Source organism: Artemia franciscana, chromosome 10, assembly GCF_032884065.1.
Source record: "Artemia franciscana chromosome 10, ASM3288406v1, whole genome shotgun sequence".
Lineage (NCBI taxonomy): Eukaryota > Metazoa > Arthropoda > Branchiopoda > Anostraca > Artemiidae > Artemia > Artemia franciscana.
In genome coordinates this window covers 5,526,060-5,550,227 of record NC_088872.1, presented here as the reverse complement: position 1 = coordinate 5,550,227, position 24,168 = coordinate 5,526,060, and the positions used below count along the sequence as shown (strand labels likewise).

Here is a 24,168-nt window from a genome sequence, read left to right as displayed (position 1 = left end):
TTGTCTAATTAGAATCAGTTTTCAATAAGAATGGTAAGATAGAAAAAGAAAATGGGCTCCCTCAAAAGGAAGAGAACTCATTAGAAAGAAAGAGAACTCAAAACAACAATTTTGGCAAAATAGCTATTTATATATCCTTCCAGTATAAGAAGTCATGCTTGTTATATGAAGTTTCACTTTATGTTACAGGTCTTTTTGAAAGGAAACCATCACCTGAGCCTACCTTTATTTGGATAAATATATTCTAACTAAGTTTGCAATATAGGTTGAAGGAGGGAGTCTGCCTCTTATTGGAGAGAATATAATTTTTAACAATAAACACTAGTTCTTAGAAATCAAAGTACTGTGACAAAAAAGTTGGATTTATAAGGTAAAGAACATGATTTTCTCGTAGCTAAGATAATATTACTTTTGTTTTGTAAAATTAGTATACCTAAAGAAGCCCTTTTATTCTTGACCAAGGTTATACAAAACTCAAGTTTTAGATTAAGAATAAGGGCATGCGAGAGGTAAAATCTCCCTCCTCTCTCATATTTAAAATAAACTAAACGTGAAATTAAGAAAGAACAGAAAAAACAACAACTTTTCCAAATAAGATAGAGTTCAATATCAAGACTTACGGCTAACAGACTTTATACTATAAACGATTGAGGACTGCCACCCCCTCGACCCCCCACCCCCACATTAAAGTTTTGTCTTTTTTTATCTTGAACTATGAAATGACTCATTTGATTGTATTTACTTAAAAGATATAAAAATTTAGTTCTAAAGTTTTGATGGGAAGTTGGTAAATATAATGCTTGCAATTGAATTTAATTGTCAATTTTGCTCTCTACTCTCGTTTGAGGAAACTTTCTATTTAAATTTTATGTCATTCTAAAACAAATAAAGGTTATTATAGATAAATAATGGATTAAAGTGAATATAGATTTGTCACAAATAAATGTGGGGTTGTTAATCTCCTCAAAGCTGTCCAAACGCTACAACACTTGTAGATTAGAATATATTCTTGACAAAAAATTGCGAATTTAATATGCTAATAATTACGCTAAATATGCATAATAATATGCTTAATATGCTAAGCTAACTCCTGTAGTTTTTGAAAATTGTATCTTTTCGAGAAGAACGATTGAAGAACTTATAGAAGAACGATTCTGGCATCGCAGCCTAATGATGTAAATATATCTATTTTACTCATATCCTTTCTTGGATAAGTGGAAACACTTATCCTCTTTGGGGGAGTATTTTCATCGCTTTGTCCTGTAAGTCTAGTGTCCTGTAGAGCATGTTTTAGAATATTTTCCTTAACCACATGTACCTTAATACCGCCAACTCCATATTGGCTGGGGGCCACCTGTCCTAATGGGATGGAAATACAAAGAGGTTAACTGATGAAATATTGAACGCTGAAGAAGACTGCTTTAATGACAATATGATATATGTCCCATAGATCTAGAATCCCCAAGCTGGTACCCACCTCAAAGACGATTCTCAGACTGATCAAAGAAAATAGAAACGCAACCGAAGCAGTGAATCAACTTAAAACTTTTACAGCATCCCCACCAAAGATCCCCGAAAAAGAAAAATCAATTTCATCGTCACCTCAAGCATAAAGAAGTGTCTTCTTGTAGTGTTCATGTAGAGCTTTTTTTGGAACATGTCCTAATAGGGTGCAGATACAAGGAATTTAATTGATAAAGTGTTCAACTCTGAAGAAGAATACTTTAATGATAATATGGTATTTGTCCCAGAGACCCCAGTTTCCCTAACTAGTACGCGTCTGAATAATGCTTTTCAGACAGGTCAAAGGAAACAGAAATGCAACCAATCCCCTGAACCAACTGGAAACTTGCACAACATCTCCACTAAGGATGTCTATAATAAACCCATTTTCCTTGTCATTTTTGAGAATAAACCCATTTTATTTGTCACCTCAAACATAAAAGAGCAAGTCTTCAGTTCCAATAACGTTGTTATTATTAAAATGGATCTGTTCGAATTTCTAAGCTGTGGTTCCATCGTGAATGCTCAGACCCATTTTTGTGTAATTTCTATTTTATTTTAGTTTCAGTCGTTGATCTGTCATTTGGTTCTTCATCATACTATGACGAAATCCATTTTATGAAGATTTTCCACCTGCAATCAGATCATATGGCTCCTCTAACATCCATACAAGAATCGAGATATCCTCCCCAATACCCGTTTTGCCAACCTTCTGTCAGTTGTAAAGAGAACTGGCCCCTTTCATGGGAGATCCAGTAAGGAGTGGATTTTAATTTTGTTCTGCTAGATTGTGATGTCGATGTCATTGAACATAGCCTGAAAATTATCTTACTATCAGAGAGCTAAATCTGCCTTACCTAACAATAAAAGTAAAGCTTATAGGTCACAAGGGCCCTAAGCATTGGCCCACTGGGGAGTTTACTGTTGCTATTCATGGAAAAAGAAAGCTGGCAAAATATTTACAAAAATCCTTCCCCGTTAACAGCTACCTGCTGTAAGCAGTTTTGTGCTGCAGGTGCAAGGGGTGTGTGCATAAAAAATTAAGAAGACTGCTTGTAATACTTTCGGTGAAGGTCCTAGCTTCAAGACCCTGTTGCCAGAGATTTACCACTTCATCAGTCAACTCATTAATGGCTGGGAGGTATTTGATCATTGAAAGTATCATGTCCTCCTTGATGGCTCCCCAGTTTAAATTGATCGTAAGAAAGTTTGTCTCTTTATTGATCTTTACTGATTGAGTAGCATATATAAATTTTCTTCTATTGCTCTCCACCATCATTTAGCACCCCTGAAGCTCTTTAAAATTCTAGAATTTGAATAGCTATGGGCCTATATATGAACTCATTTTTCACTAAATTGAGATATATGTCTGGATTAATGCCCCCTTGAGAAGGAGCTTCCTGTCAAAGAAATAATTATTTCTCAAAGGCTCAAATATGTATCAATAAGTATATAGTATATGAAAATACTTTTGCAAATAAGACTGTTTGTCCCAACGCTCGCTCGTCCAGGAATAGCTTCTTATCAGAGATAATTGAAGTCAACAAATAACTGAAGCCAATTCCTTTGTTGAATTACCCACTCGGAAACGACCCCACCTTGTTCCAGCGAATAAAGGTACAATGTCAACTCGATTGGTTCAGAGTATTTTTGGAAATCATATGCTTAAGTACTGCCCTAAATGTAGGAAGATTTATACAGATGGGTGTCTACAAGATGATTAAGCTGGTACAGTTGTATTCGTCCTTTATCCGAGCTGTAACCTGTCTGTCTCCCTCACACATGGATCTGCTATTGTATTTACTCGTTCTTGTGGTCTCTTTTAGTGCCATCTGCCTTGCCTTAGATGTGGTTATAAATTTTTACAACATGTCTGAATATGTCATTTTCCTAATTGACTCCCAATCTACAGCATTGATAATTTACTAATATCTCCAACATATTCCTAGCCATAAAGGGGTTGAATACAATGAGATTGCAGGTATACAAGCTTCCAGGCCTGTCTCTATATAATTAGAAAATAATAGAAACAAATGGAAACCGGCAGATGCATTCTATTTTCTTTAAGAGAAAACTCCTTTTGTGTCATAAATGCTCTTTATTTGCCCTTGTTTGGGGGCAAATACAAAGTTCTTATTTGATTGCCCCAATGCGAGAAAACTAGAGTTCTCGAGTGTCTGCTCCAAGTAAAAAATTGCTGAAACGTTGAATTCAATTCTGAAATCCTGCCTTCCTTCCTATGAGGATAAAATATTTTTATTCGAGGGATCATGTAGATGCTAAAAAAGAGACTAAAATATTAAATTCCCTTTGGTGTTTACAGTAAGTGATAAGGCAAATATGCCTTATTTTTGATCCATAAATAGAAACCAGTGTCACAGCCAGATTGTCATAGAGGTGAAAGAACCTATTTTTGGTGCATATGACCCGGTTACCTGATGAAGAAGAACAAATATAAAGTAAAAAATCCTTTTCATGCTTGTTGTGCAGAGGTTAGGCCCTGTGGGGAGGTCTGCTCCAAGTAAAAATTTGTGTTGTATGTGTATATAATATTTGTGTTGTAATTGCTGCGTCTTTCTCTTCGTCAGTGCTTCTAATTTGTATCCTAAAAAATCTTGAATTTTTTATTGGGGTCTAATGAACCTGTTGTGGTTAATGATAAAAGAAGATCTCGTGAGACACTGCTCAATTCAAACTATAATCTGGGATACTGATTAACATGGATCTGACTATTATGTGGGGGGAATAAGTTTTTTCAGATTTATGGGAGGTAAACATGCAGAACACACGCTTTTTATAGCACTAACTCTAATCTTTTCTATGGGGAATGTTCCTCGGACAAATACTAGAAAAAAGGCTCCCCTCCTCTCTTCATGTGCAAATAAGATTTAGAGAAGTATTTAGGTTGATTCCTTTAAAATAGAACTGTTAATTGCATTTAATATACAAAACCGTGGAATGAATGTCGGCCATCATGGAATAAAATGCTGGCAACTATTTTCGTTATTTTGTATTGTAATTATGGAAATCTTGTTGAAACTATTTACCAAGTCGGTACCTAAGTCCACTTGGAAAACCTCAAATGTTGTTGCTTTTGCTGAAGTGTTTTCTTACTTATCTGTTTTTCTTATTCATCTGGTTCATAATCATTTTCAGTCAAAAAGTTGTTAATGTCCAAATTCCGTTGAAGTATCCAAAGGAGTTCGATGAAGGCTTATGGGGTGGTGAAGGTGTTATTCAAGGCTTCAAAAAGCGTCACCCAAAAGTCAGAAGATTCTCTCATTTTTGGGTTCCAACTTTGTATAAGCGGGTTGTGTATAGTGAAATCTTGGACAAAAGATATGAAGTCACATGTACTCTGCGGTTTTTGGAGCTTGTGGATAAACATTATGGCTTTGATAACTACATTTTAGAGGTAAGTTATATTCTTGAGGTATTGTTAGAAGTAAGGTATGTCTTTGTGGAGTCTCTCGCTCCTTGTACAGAGGCACCAATTCACAAAAATATAGGGATTAAGGAAAGAATTTTTCTTCGTTTTGTTTCATTTAAATGAAGATGCGAAAATAAAAAATTTTTAGAAACAGGGGGGGGGGCTTGATGGAAGTTTGGTTGAAATTGCAGCGACACGCATCTTGAAGTCTGTATCTAGCCCATCAGATCTTTTTTTTATCCCTAAAACTCAAAGAACAATCGAAAAGCGTGTATTTTTCACAGCGCTGATGAATAGAAAGACGCAGTAATTACATTGCTCATGAAAAGTTTCCAGATTTCATCTAAAACAGACTAAAAGGATGGAAGAACGACATGTAGAAGTGCGTCGATCTTGATGAAGATTATGTTGGAAAACAGCCAGAAATAAATAAGATGTATATTCATATTATTCAGCTAAACTGGAGATAATAATAATTGCATTTAAATATTAGATGAATTTTCCATTAATTATCTTTCATTTTACTGTCCATTTTTAGACACCACCTCAAGATTTAAAATCTGTATTAGCCCTCAAGTTTAAAAGGGAGATGCTCGTTGCCCTTGCCAATGAAAACATCTATCCTGAAGACCCAATAAAGAAGAAAGAAGTAATTACTAAGTATGAACGTTTTGTTGTACCAGTAAGTAAGCCAAACTTTTTATTAGGTTAATTATTAATTTTTGCACTATTTGAGCTGTTTACCTGCTAAATTAAGTGACTGTTTTAAAAACAGTGCCACGTAGGCCACGAAGACCACATAGTATTGGTTTTAATCATAGTGTTTGTAGCTATTGTCTCTTTAGCCCAATATTTTAGTTCTGATGGATGATGAAAAACGTAAAATCGTCGATACAACATCGCCATACGAATTCTGGCCGAGATATCTGACTAATTAGGAGTCGAATTGCCAAATCTTCCTAAAAAAGTCTCTAATAAAAAAGTCTCTTTTGAACGTCTATTGATAAAGACTACTGATAGTACATTTTTTTATTACATTTTTTTTTTCAGATTAGGCAACTTTTAATGTTAGATAATCGTAGATATTTTTATCAAACTAGGCTACAGCCTTTAAAAGCTGCGTTGAAATATCATAAAGAACACCTGTTGTCGGTTTTAATTATTCATTTCGTATCAATCATCTTCCTTGCCTAAGAGTAGGTTATGACAGGCGATGCTAAACGCCTGGAAGGTCGAACGACACTGCTACGTGAACTCTGCTCGATATATCTGACTGATAAACAGCTACATTATTAGATCCTCCGAGATGCTTCTTCAACAGAAAAACTGACTTGAATATCTATCTAAGAAAGAGTACTGATGTTACGTTATTTTCTTTTATATTAGGTAACCGTTTATATTAAATAAATATAAATGTTTTGTTAAAATGGGTAACCACTTTAAAAAGTAGAGGTAAAATATGATAAAGAATACCTATTGTTGGTCTTGATTACACTGTTTGTATCAATTATCTTCTTAGCTTAAGAGTAATCTCTGACAGATGATACTAAACGTCAAAACGGACAAACGACGAATTCCAGCCGAAATATCTACCTGATTATGAGCTAGATTACTGTATTTTTCTAGAAAGTTCCTCGAATAATTTTTTTTTTAAAGAATTCTCGAAGGGGCTGGAAACATGCACAATTTTTCAAGCTAAATACCGTAGTGTTTAATTATTACGGGTGTATTTTATGTTAGCTATGGAACTAGAATTTTTGTGTAGGTTAGTGGACAATTTGAGTTTTTTTTTGTTTTTTTTTCGATACTCAAGTTTGGAAGATATCCTCAGTATGATGGAACATTTTCAATTTAAGATCTGTGGAAGTGCATGTTAACTCGCTTAAGATGGTATTTGATGACCCGACTAGAATTGTCCCAAGAGAGGGGAATTCCCCCCAACTGGTTTTCGAAAAAAAAATTTTTGGGGGCGAAAATTTTAATATTGCATGATCTAAAGCATTTATTTGATTCCCATTAGCTACCCAATTTATATGGATTCGGTAGTTTTATCGCACTAGTTCAGCCTAATTGAAAATTTGGTGATTTGACGTGTTGATTTGGTCCCCATTCGTCAATAAATTTGGTGATTTCGGTAGTTATATCGTAGTAGTTTCACTCATTTGCAAATTTGGTAATTTGACAAGTTCATTTGGCTTCCATACGTTACCGATTTCCTTGGATTCGGCAGTTTTATCTCACTAGTTCCACTTATTTGTAAATTTGGTGATTGAAGGTGGTCATTTGGTTCCCTTTGGCTTCTATAGAACGAATTTGGTGAATTTGTTAATTCTAACACGCTAGTTCTGCTCATTTGCAAATTGGGTAATTTGACATGTTCATTACTGTCCACTGGGCTCCTATTGTAATTCATTAAACATTCGCAAATTTTGTTGTTGTATGCAGTTAAAAACAAATAAATATGGTTGTTCTACTTGTCCTGGTCCGTCACTAAATCTGTAAAAGTTTTTTCTTGGCTCCTATGTGATCTGTAACCCAACTTGTAGAATTCTTGCATTAGGCCCATCCTTTTATCAAATTGTATTGGTTTAGTACTTTCCCTTACAAAATTTGATCATTTCAGCTGGTTCACATTCATTATTTGACTATGTAGTTTGGTTATTAGTCAGGAATCTAACTGAAAAGATTAATGGAGAATGGCAGACGAATGGATAAAATGGCAGAGAATTCAAAATGCAATATTACGAAAAAAAAATCGAAAAAAGAAAAGTCTTTCATTTTGCACAAAAGCCAATGGAGCAATTGATTTTTCATGAAAGTCATTAGGCTATGGAACAAAAGACCTTTAAAGTATGTCTATTTTCCTCCATATTTTTTAAGAAGAAACGAAGAAGTCAATCATACTGAGCCTAAGATTATCCAGCCAGGAGTCCTCATTTCTTAGAGCCATTTGATTTTTGTAAGCATGCATGACCAGATATTTTGAGCCTTCTGCTGGAAATTCTCTGTTAACTTAGCACGGAAGTATAATTTTTTCCCAGAAATTCGAAAGAGGATTTGGTACTTGTCTGTTATTCACACTCAAGAATTACACTGTGCAGGATCTGACAGAAACCGGTTTCCCTCTCTGGGATCGGTCATGATTTCCTTATTTTGAGTGAGAAAAACTACGATGTATGTATATTTTTTATTAAATATTTAGTGTATGGAGGTGGTTAGGGGTTAGGTTAGATGTTTAATATAATGCGTTCTGCGCAGGCTGCTTTCCATGATTCTCTGTTGTAGTTTCCATAATTTTGTTTCTAAAGTATTATATTATCACCATGTTTTGGTATATTTCATTAGAATTAACCTGACTTCACTTATTGGGTGTGTTCGGTTTGACAGACTAGTACCGATGATTTCTTAATCGACTGACAAACAACTTGTCAGATCGAGCGCTTTTTGATTTAGTTTACATGAATTACAATTCGAAAGCAACTTTACTCCGACTTGATGGGAATGTTTACCGTTCTGTATGATATTGAAGATACTGTCGAACCTTAACGGAAATGGCTGAAAGTGTCATAATGTTTTTGTTTTATTTCCAATTTAAGCCAGTAACTTAAAAAAACGCTTAAAAAGTGCTCTTTCACTGCGTTAAAGTAGGGTGCTGTGGTATATCTAAGTTATTATACACAAAAATCCAAGTCTAATAATTGTTTATTTTGCATGTTTTATTTGAAAATGCAAGATTCCACAAATAAATAACTCCTTTACTCTCCATAGTCGAGGCAGCGGAAAGAGTAAAGGGTGTAATGGGCTCTATGTGTCATAAATTAAAAAAAAACTCCTTTTTTTTTTTTTTTTTTTTTTTTTTTTTTTTTTTTTTTTTTTTTTTTTTTTTTAATAGAGAAAATTACAAAAACATCGTTGAAATTATTTTTAGCTTTTTGTCTTTATGTTTATTATTTTCTTATTTTTTTTTCTATTTCGCTATGGCTTTTGCTAACATCTCCCTTTTCTATAATCACGAAGAATCAAAGAGGATATTTCCAGAGCATCTACTGCACTCTTTATTCCCAAGATCATGACAATCATTTTATAAGAATCACATAGATCCGTTTCCATAGCAAAATGAAATACAATTTTTTCGATCAAGATTTTTTAGTAAAGAAAAAACCATTTCGCAAAAATCAATCTGAGTATTACTGAAAGATTAATAAGAGGCAACATAACAAATAATGTCAAAAATAAATGTTAAAGAATAAATGAAACCCAAAACGAGCAGAAATTAAATAAACAATCGTAGCAAAAACATACAACAAGTACTAATATAAAGGAACAAACTAAAAAAAAACAACCATTAAAGAATAAATGAAACCCAAAACGAACAGAAACTAAACATACCTTCATAGGAAACAAACATACAATAGGTACTAAGAAAAATGAATAAATAAGTCTCAAAACGAGTTGAACTTAAGTTGGATATGCACGTCAAACCCGATACACACAATAACCACCGCAAACAAGAGTTTGGGCCTTGCCTCCCCCTCTCACTGTTTAAGTCCAAAACCTGCAAAAGTGCAAATTTTGTTCTGGTCTTGAGAGGCCATGGGGGTAATCAGCCCTACTCATGTTAATTTTTGCTTGTTTTGAGTTTCACTTGGCTATTTATTGTAATTTCTGTTGGTTTTGAGTTTCGTTTATTTGTTGATAGTGATTTGTTGGAGTTTTACGCTTGGAAGCTTTTTGAATTTGTTTTTGCTCATTCTTGGCCTAATGGAGCTTTTTACTTTTCTTTGGAATTTTTGTTTGTGAAAAAAGTTTTCAAATTACTTTCTCTTCGTTTTTTATTGACATAGTCTTTTTCATGAAAAAAATTACATTTTATATCTTTTTAATTTTTTCCTGTAAGAATCCATAGTATGGGTTGCTATTTATATGTTGGAGAAACTTTTCAACAATTTTTAATCCTGGCACAAATAGCATTTTTTAATTTTAATCTTATAGATTCCGAAATTGACCTCAAAAATAAAACTTAATATCACTCTCAAAAGGTTCTATCTAAGCTTTTTGACAACCTGTATACACTTACACTCTTTTTATTTATTTAGATTGTAAGAGCAGAGGTAGTACAAGTAGTATCCCCAAAAGTTTCAACTTATTATCCCCAATCCTTCTTGATATATTGCTGAGGTGTCTTAATGGCAAACATAAATACAATGCCTTTTGATTTATTTTAAAGTAACATTTAGTTTTAAAGCATAATGAACCAATTCCATAATTGTGGGGGTCAGGGTCTTTATTGTGCAAAATGTTTGGGGAGGGGGGAGTAAGAGAATTTTCCGACTTGCTGGTCATTTTTACAGGCTGTTAATTTCGAAACTTAGAATAGTGTCCGTTTCAAATACAAAACATAAAATAACTACACGAATCGGTAAAACCGTTGCATTTACCAACCGAGATTCAGATTTTGGTACAAAATCGTGGTACCATATGTAAAATAACGGCAGTAGTCGTTAAAACTGCTCCGTTTACCGACCAAGTTCGAATTTTATGTAGATGACATGTCAGTGTTTTCCTGGTCTTTATTGAACCGAACAAAGAATTTTAGTGCCATCAGAAAAATCGACACGATTTTACCGACTACTCTTTCTTACCGAGTGACTAAAAACCTTGGCGGGGGCTTCTCACACCTCCCTCCATGCGTAACGGCCGTGGGGGGGGGGGTTGACATGCTTAATATCTGTAAAAAATAGTTTGCTGACCGTTCTTCTATGCTGAACAAAATGACTGCCTCAAAATTTTGACTGGATGCGGTTGGAAAATGAAGGGACTTGAGAAAAGGGCTGCTTGCCCTCCAATCTTTGGCTACTCTTAAAAACGGCACAAGAACTTTTAAGTTTGAGTTTAATTAGCTCCTTTGAAAGTTTCTATGATATTTTTAGCTATTATAGAACGGTGCTGCCTATGATATTGCTTATATGCCCTTTTGAAAACCTGCTTGCATACAGTCTTTTCCTTTAATTGTAACTTCTAAACGTTCCCTAAAAGTTTCATCTTAATACTTTTAGCGTCATTAGTTACATTGCCTTCTGGCTAGTTCAAAATTCGCACAACTTACCCTTAAACCTTAACTTATATATTTATATACTTCTTGAAGGTTTTATCTCAAGGCTCTTAGCCCTACAAGTAGTTGCAATAGAATTAGTTCTAGTAGTAGTAGTAAATGGAGAAGTAACACTAGTATTAGCAATAGTGACATATTGTCTTTTGGTGACATCATCATTCCCTTTAAGTATTCTCTGAAAGTTTCAACTTAATACCCAAATCAATTCTTGAGATGCGCTATTTTGACAATGAGCATTCACATAGTGTCTTAATTTAGTTTAAATTTCACCTTAACACTGTGACTTAAAAAGGGCACTAAAACTTCCAACTTACAATCAAATGAGCTCCAATTTTTATTAGATGTATTTGTGGAAAATAAAGCGTAGAGGGAGGGGGCAGGGGGTGGCTGCCCACGATCACTTTGACTCTTAAAAAGGGAACAAGAACATCTGATTTCCAGTCAAATAAACCCCCTCCAGGATTTATATGACCGATCTTTCCATAAAAATATTATATGTCCTCGGGGCATAGCTTATAACCCTTGTGCTGAGACCTCTGAGGGGTGGTGGTGATGTTATCCTCAAAGATATAATTTCCAGATCTTTCAACTACGGTGAACGAATTGGTCATCTCAGAATTTTGATTAGATGTGTTTTGGGAATTGATAAGAATGGGGAGGCTCGTTGCCCTGCAATCATTTTTGACTATTAAAAAAGGTTTTTTCAATGTCCAGTTAAATAAACCTTTTTTGAAGTTTCTACGACAAAAATAATGATCTCAAGATTTCTATCAGTTGTATTTTGGGAAAATATGTGCTGTCTGGGGGTATCCACTCTCCGATCCATTTGAATCTTTAAAAGGGTACTAGGACCTCTGATTACAATGGAGTGAAAATCAGCGAAATGAATGGAAAAAGATATATATAAAAAAAAACCTAAAGAAGTTGTAGGTTTTGTTTGTCGGTAAAATTGTCTTTGGGAACCATCATGTTGCAAATGTTTCAATTTGTACGGACGGTAAGCGTTGTCAAATTTAACATATGATTTTAATTATTTACTTTCACTTTTGTAACACTTAAAAAAAAGTGAAACTACCCTGAAACCTTCACAAACCTGAAGCAACAAGAGAACAATCTTAGGAAGTCACTGCCTTCCGGGTGTGAATTGACACAAGATGATGCAGGAGGGAAAAAAGATTGCTAACATTGATGCCCTCGATACTTTTATCTAATGCGATGACGTCATTTCAAATTAAGCAAGCATTACACGGGTGCAAAAAGTATGACGTCACTCCTCGTATAAGCATCATTGTAGTTCGACAAAAATGACGTCATACCTATTATATATACGAAGCGTCGCATGCAATAGGAATTAGTTAAGAAAAACATTTGAAAGCGAAAGATATGAAAACACTTGCAATCAGTATTCCAGTCTCATGTGTTGGCATAGCAGTGTGGTGGGCCATCAGAAAGTATAGTGAACCCAAAGAACAGGTACGAAACACAGTTGAGGAAAAAGAACAATCCTCGTTTCAACCACTAGAAGAAAAAACAGAGGCTGCAGAAAAGGATAAAAGATGCAAAGAGTCATTTGATAGGCTCACAGAGGAGCTAAGGAAATCAGTTGATGAAAAAGAGAAACTAGCAGTGCAACTACTGGAAGAGAAAAAAGAGGCTGCAGAAAAGGAGAAAAGATCCAAAGAGTCGTTTGATAGGCTCAAAGAAGAGCTAAGAAATGCTATTGAGGAAAAAGAACAATTCTCATTTCAAATTCTGGAAGAAAAAACAGAGGCTGCAGAAAAGGAGACAATATTCAAAGAGTCATTTGATAGGCTGACTGAAGAGCTAAGGAAATTAGTTGATGAAAAAGAGCAACTAGCAGTGCAGCTACTGGAAGAGAAAAAAGAGGCTGCAGAAAAAGAGAAAAGATCCAAAGAGTCGTTTGATAGGCTCAAAGAAGAGCTAAGGAAATCAGTTGATGAAAAAGAGCAACTAGAAGTGCAACTACTGGAAGAGAAAAAAGAGGCTGCAGAAAAAGAGAAAAGATCCAAAGAGTCGTTTGATAGGCTCAAAGAAGAGCTAAGAAATGCTATTGAGGAAAAAGAACAATTCTCATTTCAAATTCTGGAAGAAAAAACAGAGGCTGCAGAAAAGGAGAAAAGATTCAAAGAGTCATTTGATAGGCTCAAAGAAGAGCTAAGGAAATCAGTTGATGAAAAAGAGCAACTAGAAGTGCAACTACTGGAAGAGAAAAAAGAGGCTGTAGAAAAAAAGAAAAGATCCAAAGAGTCGTTTGATAGGCTCAAAGAAGAGCTAAGGAAATCAGTTGATGAAAAAGAGCAACTAGAAGTGCAACTACTGGAAGAGAAAAAAGAGTCTGCAGAAAAAGAGAAAAGATCCAAAGAGTCGTTTGATAGGCTCAAAGAAGAGCTAAAAAATGCTATTGAGGAAAAAGAACAATTCTCATTTCAAATTCTGGAAGAAAAAACAGAGGCTGCAGAAAAGGAGAAAAGATTCAAAGAGTCATTTGATAGGCTCACAGAAGAGCTGAGGAAAATAATTGATGACAAATTTCAATTATCATTTCAGCTACTGGAAGAGAAAAAAGAGGCTTCAGAAAGGGAGAAAAGATTTAAAGAGTCTTATGATAGGCTCAACGAAGAGCTAAGAAATTCTGCTAAACGCCACTCGGATTTAGTTTTTCAGCTTGAAAATAAAATTCAGGTTTTGAACGACAGAGTTGAGGAAATATCCCGTTTTAACAGGAGTAAGCCGTATTTTAATACAAGCAGAGCAAGTAGTCAGAGGAAAGATCTTGGAATAAAAATTGAGAAGGAGAAGCAGAAAATCCCAGCAAATAACGAGTTAAATACAGATAAGCATAGTTTGGAGCATACACCAACAAGAAGCGGCGATAACGAATATAAACAAAGAGGAAACATGTGCAACATGAGCAGAAATAGTTACAACTTTAACACGGGTAGAGGGGGAAATAGAAATAGAGGTGGAGGACATCGTCAACATGGAAAATTGGATGCCAATCTTCTTAGTAATTCTAGCATTTCTGAAGGAAAGCCTTGCTACCCTTAATCTTAAGGATCCAACTTCAAAAGGATCCCAAGAGTGCTTAGTTAATTTCCTAGTTTTTATATGAATAGATTTTACTTATTAAATGGGTCATACTTTATCCATCTTAAAGCCTTGGATTTTTTTTCTTGAGCAGGGTAAGTAGCGTCAATTAAGCTGTAATCTACACTTTCGTTCTGTCTATTCAATCTTGAAAAAAAAAAACTTTCCTCAACCTGGAATTTCAACAATAGTTAGCTCATTAAAGAGTTCGTGGTAACGAACTGCTGTAAAGGAGTGATGCGGCCCAATAGTAACCAAAACTCTAAAACACAGCATTTTGATATCAATAGGTATTTCAAATGAATCGGCTCATTATGTTGATTTCAAATAGATACAAACCTTTAGGTTTAGCGTTATTCATCAAAAGGTACGAGCCTGAAAATATTTGCCTAATTTTCGAAAAAGAGGGGCAACACCCCCTAAAAGTCAGGAAATCTTAATGAAAATCACATCATTAGATTCAGAGTATCCGAGAAGTCTATTATAGAAGTTTCAAGTTCATATCCGCATAGATGTTGAATTTTGTATATTTTTCCAGAAGAAAGATCACGGGTGCGTGTTTATTTATTATTAATTCACAAGCGTGATGGCACCGAACCAATAATCTTATAATATCAAAAAAAGGCCTCATTCTTTATGAGGCCTTTGAATATCAAATATCAAACGGCATAGTATTTCTTTTGTATATCTTAAAGCCTTGGATTTTTTTTTCCTTGAGCAGAATGAGTAGCGTCAATTATGCTATGGTCTACATTTTCGTTCAGTCTATTCACTCTTAAAAAAAGAACTTTCATCAACCAAAGATTTCAACAAAAGTTAGCTGACCAAACAGTTCGTGGTAACGAAGTGCAAGTAAGGAGCGATGTAGCTCAATAGTAACCAAAAATCTAAAAAAAAAAAACGGAATTTTTATATCAATAGGTATTTCAAACGAATTTGCTTATTATGTTAATTTCAAATATATACAAACCTTTAAGTTTAGCGTCAACCATTAAAAGTTGCGTTTAATTCAATATTTTTAATCTAATTTTGAATACCAAAAACCAATATATTCGACACCTTTATACTTCGTAACTGTAAAAAATTAAATTTTTTTCAAAGTGACAACTAGATAAATACAATCCCCCATGGAAAAAAATAATCGATAATAAAAAAGGAAAAAAGGTTTTTGTTCACAGGGAAAATACAAAAATTCCCAGCATTCCGTTCAGAAGAAATGTTTCTGATTATAGTGGCTTCATTCATCAGCTCATGGGTACTCTTCCTTTGCAAGCAAAGTTGACGGCGTATTTTTACCAAAATTGCTTCTTATTAGTTGTTTTCCTTGTGTTTTTTATAATTATACGAAATTTTTTGTGTACTAATAACTGCGCTAATTACTTATAAACAAATACGTATTTAGGATCACTATAATAAGCTGGTTCTTTACACTTTAGGGCTCTTACACTTTTGTTATTGACAAGGATCGTTATTTACTTACCATTTATTACAATGAAGAAATTGTTTTTTTTTTTTTTTTTTTTACAATCAAATCACATAGAAAACGTGTTTGTGGAAAACTGGAAAGGGGTCACTCGGTCACAAATCAAAACTTAAATTTTCCTTATTAATGGTCAAAATTTATTGGCAGGCAGCCAACAATGGGGTAACACACATATTTTCCATTATTTTTCCCTATTCTGCTCTTTTTCCTTTGGTTTCCTTATAATTACTTTATAGTCCCAAATTTCCAGGGGGGGCAAGGTCCCCCTGCCGCCCCTTCGCCGGTGCTCATGCCTTTTAGATGCATAATTTTAGATGTAGTTTGAAAAATTACATTCATGTGCTTACATTTCTAGAGGAAGGGGGGGATAAAAAGGGGTGGGTCGCTAAAAAAAAAGGAGGGTCAGTCCAATGAGCCCCTCCGAAGTTCACACGATCACCGTTTCTATAAAAACTTTATATACCCCCGGGGCATAACTTACAAACCTTGCCCTGAGGGCTGTGGGGGAGGGGGGTTGTCATTGTTATCCTTAATTACATAACTTTAGGACTTTTCAAATACGTTGAACAAAATAGCTATCTCAAAATTTTGAAAACGTTGAGGGGCTATCCCCCCCTCAACGCCCGCTCTTTACACTTCAGTTTTTATTGTTTTTAAAAGTTAAACAATAGATATGAGAATGAGTCAAACTTTAGCATAAAGAGCGGGGCGTTGAGGAGGGACAGCCGCTTTCATATCGGGTATAACTTCTGTTCGTTTAAGTTTTAATGTTGTTCCTTACTTTCAGTTAAAAAAAAAACCTCATTTTTTCTTTAATTTCTGAACGGTTTTGGATTAATGCAGGTTTTGATTTTGGCTCACCGTGCATGAATAATTAAAACGAAATTTGCATATTAAGGGTGCTTTTTGAGGTATTGAAGTATTGAGGTATTGAAGGTATTGAGAAGGGTAAAAACCCCCTCATATACGTAATAATTCTTCTTCGTTTTAAGTTTGAATGCCGCTCCTTACTTTCAATTGAAAAAAAACCTTTTTTATATTTAATTTCTCATTGTTTTTTTTTTAAATCATGCGGGAAAATCCAATGCCCCCTTCATGGGAATTCTCTTCCCTCATGGAAAGATCCTCCCACGTAACCCCCGACCCCGACCCCTCACCAGAAAAATCTCCCTGAAAACGTATGTTTACTTCCCAATAACCAATACTGTAATTAAACAATGAGCAAAGTTCATAACTTGCAGCCCTTCCCTCGGGGACTGTGGGGGATATAGTCGTCCTAAAGGACATAGTCATTAGATTTTTCGACCATCTGAACAAAATGGTTATCTCAAAATTTTGATCCGGTGACTGGGAAAAGAATGAGCGTGGGAGGGGGCCTAGTTCCCCTCCAATTTATTGGTCACTTAGTAAGTACATTGTAACTTTTAATTCCCGTTCGAGTGAGCCGTCTTGCAATATTCCAGGAACACTTGCTCGATACGATCACCCCTGGAAAAAAACAAATAATATGCATCCGTGATCTTTCTTCTGGCAAAAAATACGAAATTCCTCATTTTTGCAGATAGGAGCTTGAAGCCTCTACTGTAGGATTTTCTGATATGCTGAATCTGAGAGTGTGATTTTCATTAAGATTTTAAGACTTTTAAAGGATGTTTTCCTTTTTTTCAAAAACAAGTTAAATTTTATCATGCTTGTAACTTTTGATGGGTAAGATTAAACTTGACGAAACTTATACATTCAAAATCAGCATAAACGTTCTATTCCTTTGATGTATCTATTGGAATCAAAATTCCTTTTTTTTAGTTTCAGTTACTATTGAACCGGGTCTTTCCCTACTTACAATTCGTTACCACTAACTGTTTGATTTTAACAGATACTTGTATCTTATGATCTAGAGTTTAATATGGCCTTTACCTTTGGAAAGTTTTTTTTTATTTCGATATAAAAAAATGACTTTTACATAAGTCTATAACTATAGCAGGTTTTACTGACTGCAATAGTCAACTCTGTATACGACGTTCTTCCTAGCTGATTTATCTACCATGGACTGGCTTCCCATAGTAGCATAATATTTGTTGGCATGAATATATACTGAGTCCGAGGTAATAGGCTTGAGATTGTCTGTGCAGGATTTCGACTTCTTTTGATAGAAGAGCATCGCCAAGTTCTGAAAACCGTGTTGTGACCAAGATGGGCCCAGGATTGCAAAATGTATATTTTCATAAAGGAGGTACCAGGGACTTCTTGCTGTCCGTTTCTAACCCCCCTTTGTGCTTCGGTGTAGATATGTGATCCCCGTCCTGCACTGACATTTTTACTGACGAATTCAGGCGATTCGAACTGTACTTATTAAGAGTTTCAGAAACTTATATCCCTGGGGTAGGAAGTATGAAATTAAGTGATATAGAATTTGTTTATTGAGGCAGGAAGGATGGGGTGCATAGACAGGGAGTAGGGCTCGTGATGAATAAGGGAGCTGCTAAGTCTAGCTTAGGCTGGGAAGGTATTAACAATAGAATACTAATTGCTCATCTTATGAATAAAAAGTTCGGGGTATCAGTTATAGTAGTGTATGCCCCTGCAGAATCGACTGATAGAGATGCAAGTGACTCAGATTAATTTTACTTACAGTTATAGGAGCAAAAAGACAGGGTCGTTGGTAGAAATTTGCTCTTTTTACTAGGAGATTTTAACGCCCAAGTTGGTAGAAATAGGGATAGATGGTATTCTAGCCAAGGTGAATTTTGTGTAGCCAAGGTGAATTTTGTGTTGAGAAAGAAAACAGTAATGGCTACAGACTTTTGCAATTTTGTAGGTCCAACAATCTTCTTGTACCAATTTTGTGTTTGGTCATAAAATGGCCCATAAGTTAACATGGTATTCACGAGATGGTAAGACAGCAAACCTTATTGATTTTGTTCCGAAGATTGGCCGGATCAATACGAGATATTAGGGTATATAGAAGTGCTGTTCGTGATGTTAATAGTAAGATCACCATCTAGTAGGGTCTAAGGTTAATTTAAAGTTGAAATTTAGGAAGGAACATTAGTTTTTCTTAAGTATTGCTGAAATAATACTGGCTTCAGAAAATAGAGGTTTGCAAATTTGCAAAAAGCGTTCTTTTTCTTTCCTCTTTCTTTATTATTCATTTGTAAGGTTAGGCTGTTCTTGTTGTTTCGAGAAATTGTTTTTAGTTATATTTTATTACAATTCTTTCAGAATATTATATTGTCAAGTGCATCGGATACCCCTTGGGATCTTCGAAGTCTTATAGATGTTCATCACATGTGTGCACTCCTTAATTTACCAGAAGAACAGGCAAAAGCTTCCAATACTATTATTTCATCTCCCATTTAAACTGTTCTGTGAATTTTTCCATTCCCCTTTTGAAACTTCTTACGAGTTGCAGTTACCGTCCCTTTATTTTATCCAAGTTAGGTGTTCAGCGCCTTCGGAAACTAGAAAAAAAAATATTAAATTGTATTTTGTCAGTCAATCGGCTAGTTTGAAACGGGTTTGAAAAGAAAGGCAAAGTAGAATTTGGTGCTTAGTTACATTTCTCCTGAGTAATCACAGCTTAGATACCAATATACAGTTATGAAAACTCCTATCTTGCCCATGAGAAGCTTTTGATACAGAGCTCTGAACTTGGCACCTCCTCCAAGCCCGCGCTCCGACGCATAGATCGTACTACAACACCATAGGCGGGAACGCAATTTTGTTTTGTGGCATACAAAGCTTATATACCAATATTGATATCTGAGCTGTGCTGCCAGTTTCCTGTCTTCAGCCGCTAGCATCGCTACCGCGCACCGTGTCCCAAAAATAAATCGAGTTTTCATAACTATATTGGTGTCTAAGCTGTGTGAGTAACGTACTCGTGGTTTTGTAAAATTAGCATGGATGGTAGTTGTTCTGACATTTGCTTTGAAATGTCAAGTGCTGATAAGGAGCGTACTGCAATGTGTCTGTAACCAAACCCAACCGTGTAACCGTCAAATGCTGTGAATGTGACGCTAAAATAAATAAAAACGATTTTAAAGATACTGTTTGTTGTACTTACAACGACATTGAAGAAGCACCGAAATATGCGATTGTGTCGTTGTTTAAAGACCTGTTTACGGTGGCAAAGAAGCAAAAGCGAAATGACAATATTAAAGTCACTATAGCTTTTGTCAGTGAAAGTATTTTTGTGGCGATAACTACCTCACCAATTCCTAAGCTTGCAATCAACATTTTCAGGCATGAAATCTCTTTGTCACAGCATAGATTGACCAAAAAATTGTTCTGGGCGTCTTTAAAGGAGTTAAACAAGTCCGTCATTTCTGGGCGTAGGGCGGAGGGACGGCATCTCGAATTATTGGAATTGATTTGCATGTAAAAAAGCATTAGTATTGCATTGATTCCGCCATCTACATTGATTTTTTTTACCGTTCCTCGTTCTTTTGATCTATTCATCACTTCTCATATTTGCTAATATCAATTTATTTTGCATTATTACATTCGTACTATGGACAACGCCCTCTGCATAGGGCTACCTCGACCATTTCGGGGTCCCTGCAAGACGGTGATTTTGTGGTCAACTCTATCTTTGCTCGAGGGGTGGTGCCCTTCGAGGAAATTATAGCCTAGTAAACAGCACAGCATTCGTACAAGATTCTGATTAATGGATAATTCTTCTGGGTCTGGTCTGTTCTGGTGGGCGTTCATTATCCGCCCCACGATAAAGAAAGATCGCTAGAAAAGTTACCTGGGCTCAACGAGCTAAAGAAGGTTTGAATATAAAATCTGGGGCAGAAACAAGCGTTGAAAACGAATATCTGTTAGAGCATTCAAAATTACTTGCGTCAAAGGCAAAAAGGGTGTATCTGCAGAAAATGGAAAAAAAGTGGGTATATTTTTATTCTAGGGAGCTTTTTTGAGTGTTCTGGTAGAATATTTATCCATGAAATTTCAGATCTAATTCCACTAATGAGTGATTTCAAGAGTAAAGGGGGAGTATTATCTCTCCACTCTACTTTTCACATTTACGTTGCCTTATTTTGCACTTGCAAGCATTAAGAATTTACGAGTTTTTCAACTGATCGGCATTAGCGTGAAAAAGCTATACTCAGTGCAATACCAAGAAGTTTTGCAAGTTCCCTTCCACCCCCGCTCTAACTCCCCCGATGTAACCCGGATATTTCCACGCTCGGACACCCTCTTTGTGCTACACTTATGCACCTAGCGAAGATTTTACGGGAACGCTACCTAGCAATGCGATCTCATTGCACGAAAGTCAATGTCATCACTTTGTTGATAATCGAAGACTTTCAGTTATGGAAAGTTATGACTGGAAAGCCGTATTACAGTGCCATTTCTGGACATGTCATTATGCTTGAAGTACCCAGCTATATTGGGAAGCATTTGAGAACTTTCATAAAGGTCAAGAACATGATGGTTATGCAACAATTCTTGAAGAGCTTGATAAAAATTCTGACAATTTTGCTGGTGTTGTTGAAACAGTCAAGGAGAAATAAGAGCTTTTATGTCCGTGGCTGGAGAGATTTGAAAGCTCTCGTGACGGAAATCAAAATTGCAAGTTCGGAAGTAAAATGAGAAGATGATGATTATTTTCTGGCAGTTTCATCATGGTGCGCGATCTGGCTGCTAGTCTGACCACCTTCTAGGTGCCAAATTAACGCTACCCTTCATTGTAGCTGCAGGCCATCACAAGTATGCAAATTGTCTGATACAATACATCTTGGAGATGAGAAAACTTCCAGATGAAGTGCAAGACTTATTTGAAAGAGGCTTTTGCGAAAAGGCGACCAGGCTCGTTTAACTTTGTGCTGCCGGATCATTTGTTGAATCCACCATAAATCTTGATTCAAAAAGACATTCTGGTCTGGTTGGTGTTACAAGCCAACAAGCCATTTAGCAGTCGCAAAGTTGATTAATACCCTACCTATTGTTGCCTCAGCTTCGTCTGCTTTGTATGACCGAATTAATATGAGTGAAATTTCTTAGTTTGATTCTCCACATCACGAAGATAACTCAAAATTTATCGAAAATCAGATGATGCTTGTAAAAAGTTTTGCCTCTATTGTACTGTCACACAGACCGCTTTACTACAACTGAAAAAGCCCTTATGAATGTGATAACCAATGAGCAGGCCAGTCCATCGGTTGCTAGCTTCATACTTTCAGCTGAGGATCGAGGACTTGAATCTGTGGCCAACTATGTCAAAGGGGATGAAAAGCCTTTTCAAAAGTTAAAGTATCCCCAATGGATGTTGCTTCAAGAAAATCAGGATCAGAAACGAATGGCGTTGGACAAAGCGCACTTTTGTCAGAGCTTATGACAGTAAAGAGAATCTTGTGTGGGATAGAATCCAGCCCTAACAGTAAACTGAAATAGCTTAAAAATATTCTGAGCTTTGAGCTCGTTTCATATGTTCCTTCAAGTTTTGACCTCAGGGATTCTACGTTGGTAATTCGAAATGGCGTTAAGTCTACCATGCTAGACTTTCTGAGATAAGTCTGACCCGAACTTCGAAGAGGAACGTTGCTTGTATGGGTGTGAAGCCTTTGTTATCGACTTCATGCCACTAGTTCGCCAAAAGCCACCAGCTGAACCTGAAACCGTCGGAACCTGTGTTATGTGGTTGCTTAAAGCCGTATTGAAAGGGATACTTGAAACAGCAAGTGAAATTCATATCGTGTGTGACAGATATGACGGACTGCTTGGTGAAACTGATCCAAATGGTGGCAGTATATCTCTGAGGGACTGCAGTGGGCGTTACCAGTTACCTGGTTGCTGCTCGACACTTCTTCTTCTTAACGAGCTCAAAAATTGAAAACTGCAAAAAAGATTGCTTCAAATGCAAAGAGCAAAGCAAATCTAATGAAAGCAATTTATGAAACATGGGAAGCAAATGAATTTGACTATGTAAGCAGCTTAAGTAATACCGACACCTTGCGGGTATGGCTGTCTGGAGGATTTGAAGACATGATGAGAGTTGTATGTTTAAGTCACGATGTTGACTTGCTCAGTTTCAAGAAATTTCTGTCTGGTACACATGAGAAATTGGACACCAGAATGGCTCTGCACGTTGCCTTTTGCTTCAAAAACGGCTTTGAAAGGGATACTGTTTGTGCTAGTGATACTGATGTAGTTGTGATACTAGTGGAGCAATTCCCTTGTCTCTTTAACATATTTCCTGGTGACAATGTTGTGCCTCAACTCCTCGTGAAGTTTCCAAATTATTATGTCCCCATTGATCTTTTGATCCAGAGAACGGAAAAGCAAATGTTGAGCTCCTGGCGTTTATTCTCTGCATTTCGGGGTGTAACACAATGAGTTACTTTTTCTCCAAAAAAACGAACAGTCTTAGCGTTCGCCAAGAAGAGCGGTCTGTGCATAGAGATTCAGTGTGCAATACAGAAGTTGAGAGATGAAACCTTCATGGAAGCCAGTATGTACTCCTTTCAAGACTTTGCAACAAAGATAATAATCAGCGCTTATGGAAGGGATCCTAATCAGTTTTCCCTCCTTGATTTACGAGTACACTTGTACGCTGTAAGAAGGAGCTTAAAGCGTTGCCTCCTACAGAGGGGGTGTTTGTGGAACATTGTAAGAGTTCTCACTATCAGCTTGCAATTTGGAATGCCACATTGACTGCAAAACCTATCTGCCTAGCCCTTTGAGTTATGAATGGCAATTTTCTGGACAAGATGTTGTTCCTGTTGTTTCGAGGGCTTCTTAGCTTCCGTCGGGATATTCAGAACTCTTTAGTGAGTGTGGCAAAAAGTGCACCAAGAACTGTAAATCAATAAATTCCCTCCTCGATTTTGGGATTTTTGTGTGGTTGTGCCGGAAAGTACGATAATTCGCTCGAAAAAGTATAACATATGCGTAACGTGTTGTCATTTTAGTTAGATTCTTTTTCTTTCTCTTTTTTTCATCAAAAGCTCTATTTCTGCTGCTAATTTTTTATTTTGGACGTACTTTTGTAGAGGCTAGGATTCAATATCCGTGCACTTTAATTTATTCCTAGTAGCTTCTGTTTGGTCGCCACTAAAGGAATGGAATTGCAGAGGTTTTGTCACCTTCCTGTGCAGCCCTAATTGCTCCGTTCCTCCCCCTTTGAACATAATTCTGATGCAAGTACAGGAAAGTTGGTTTTTGGTGTCACCGCTTAGGTATGTTTTGTAATGTGCCGTTTGGAAGGTAGATCTGATTGTGGTCATCATGTTTTCTTTTCTCTCTTCGGTATTTTCTTCTGTTTCACATTCTAATCGGAAAAAGTCGAAGATAGTACGCTTTAACCCGTTAAAAAGCGATATTATGGAGCCAAATGTTCCATTCCCTTAGTCGCACAAGGGTTCAGTTAAACGGGGTTATGTTGCATACTGAGGTTTCAGTTAAATGTGGGTTGAGTCGCATGTGGTTCATTTGGACCAGGGTTCTGTTGAATGAGTTTGAGTTGAACGGCGTTAAGTTGCACGAGGTCTATTTGCCCAAGGGTTCGGTTGCATGGTGGTTCAGTTG

General features: G+C 36.1%; 2 protein-coding genes across 8 annotated transcripts in view; both read left to right on the top strand.

The window, feature by feature from the left end:
• The window catches only part of LOC136031697 (uncharacterized), a 183,382-nt gene that overhangs the window by 152,418 nt on the left and 6,796 nt on the right, over window positions 1-24,168 (top strand). For 6 of the 7 annotated variants that reach the window (XM_065711387.1, XM_065711386.1, XM_065711389.1 and 3 more), the window contains 2 exons: window positions 4,660-4,918; window positions 5,472-5,615. In XM_065711387.1, the coding sequence (XP_065567459.1) occupies window positions 4,660-4,918; window positions 5,472-5,615 (403 nt within the window). The remainder of the gene's footprint in view (window positions 1-4,659; window positions 4,919-5,471; window positions 5,616-24,168) is intronic. The other variant, XM_065711388.1, reaches the window with a different exon arrangement.
• LOC136031699 (trichohyalin-like) lies at window positions 5,625-14,211 on the top strand. Its single transcript, XM_065711394.1, has one exon. The coding sequence runs from the start codon at window positions 12,429-12,431 to the stop codon at window positions 14,112-14,114; it is 1,686 nt and encodes a 561-aa protein (XP_065567466.1). The 5' UTR covers window positions 5,625-12,428; the 3' UTR covers window positions 14,115-14,211.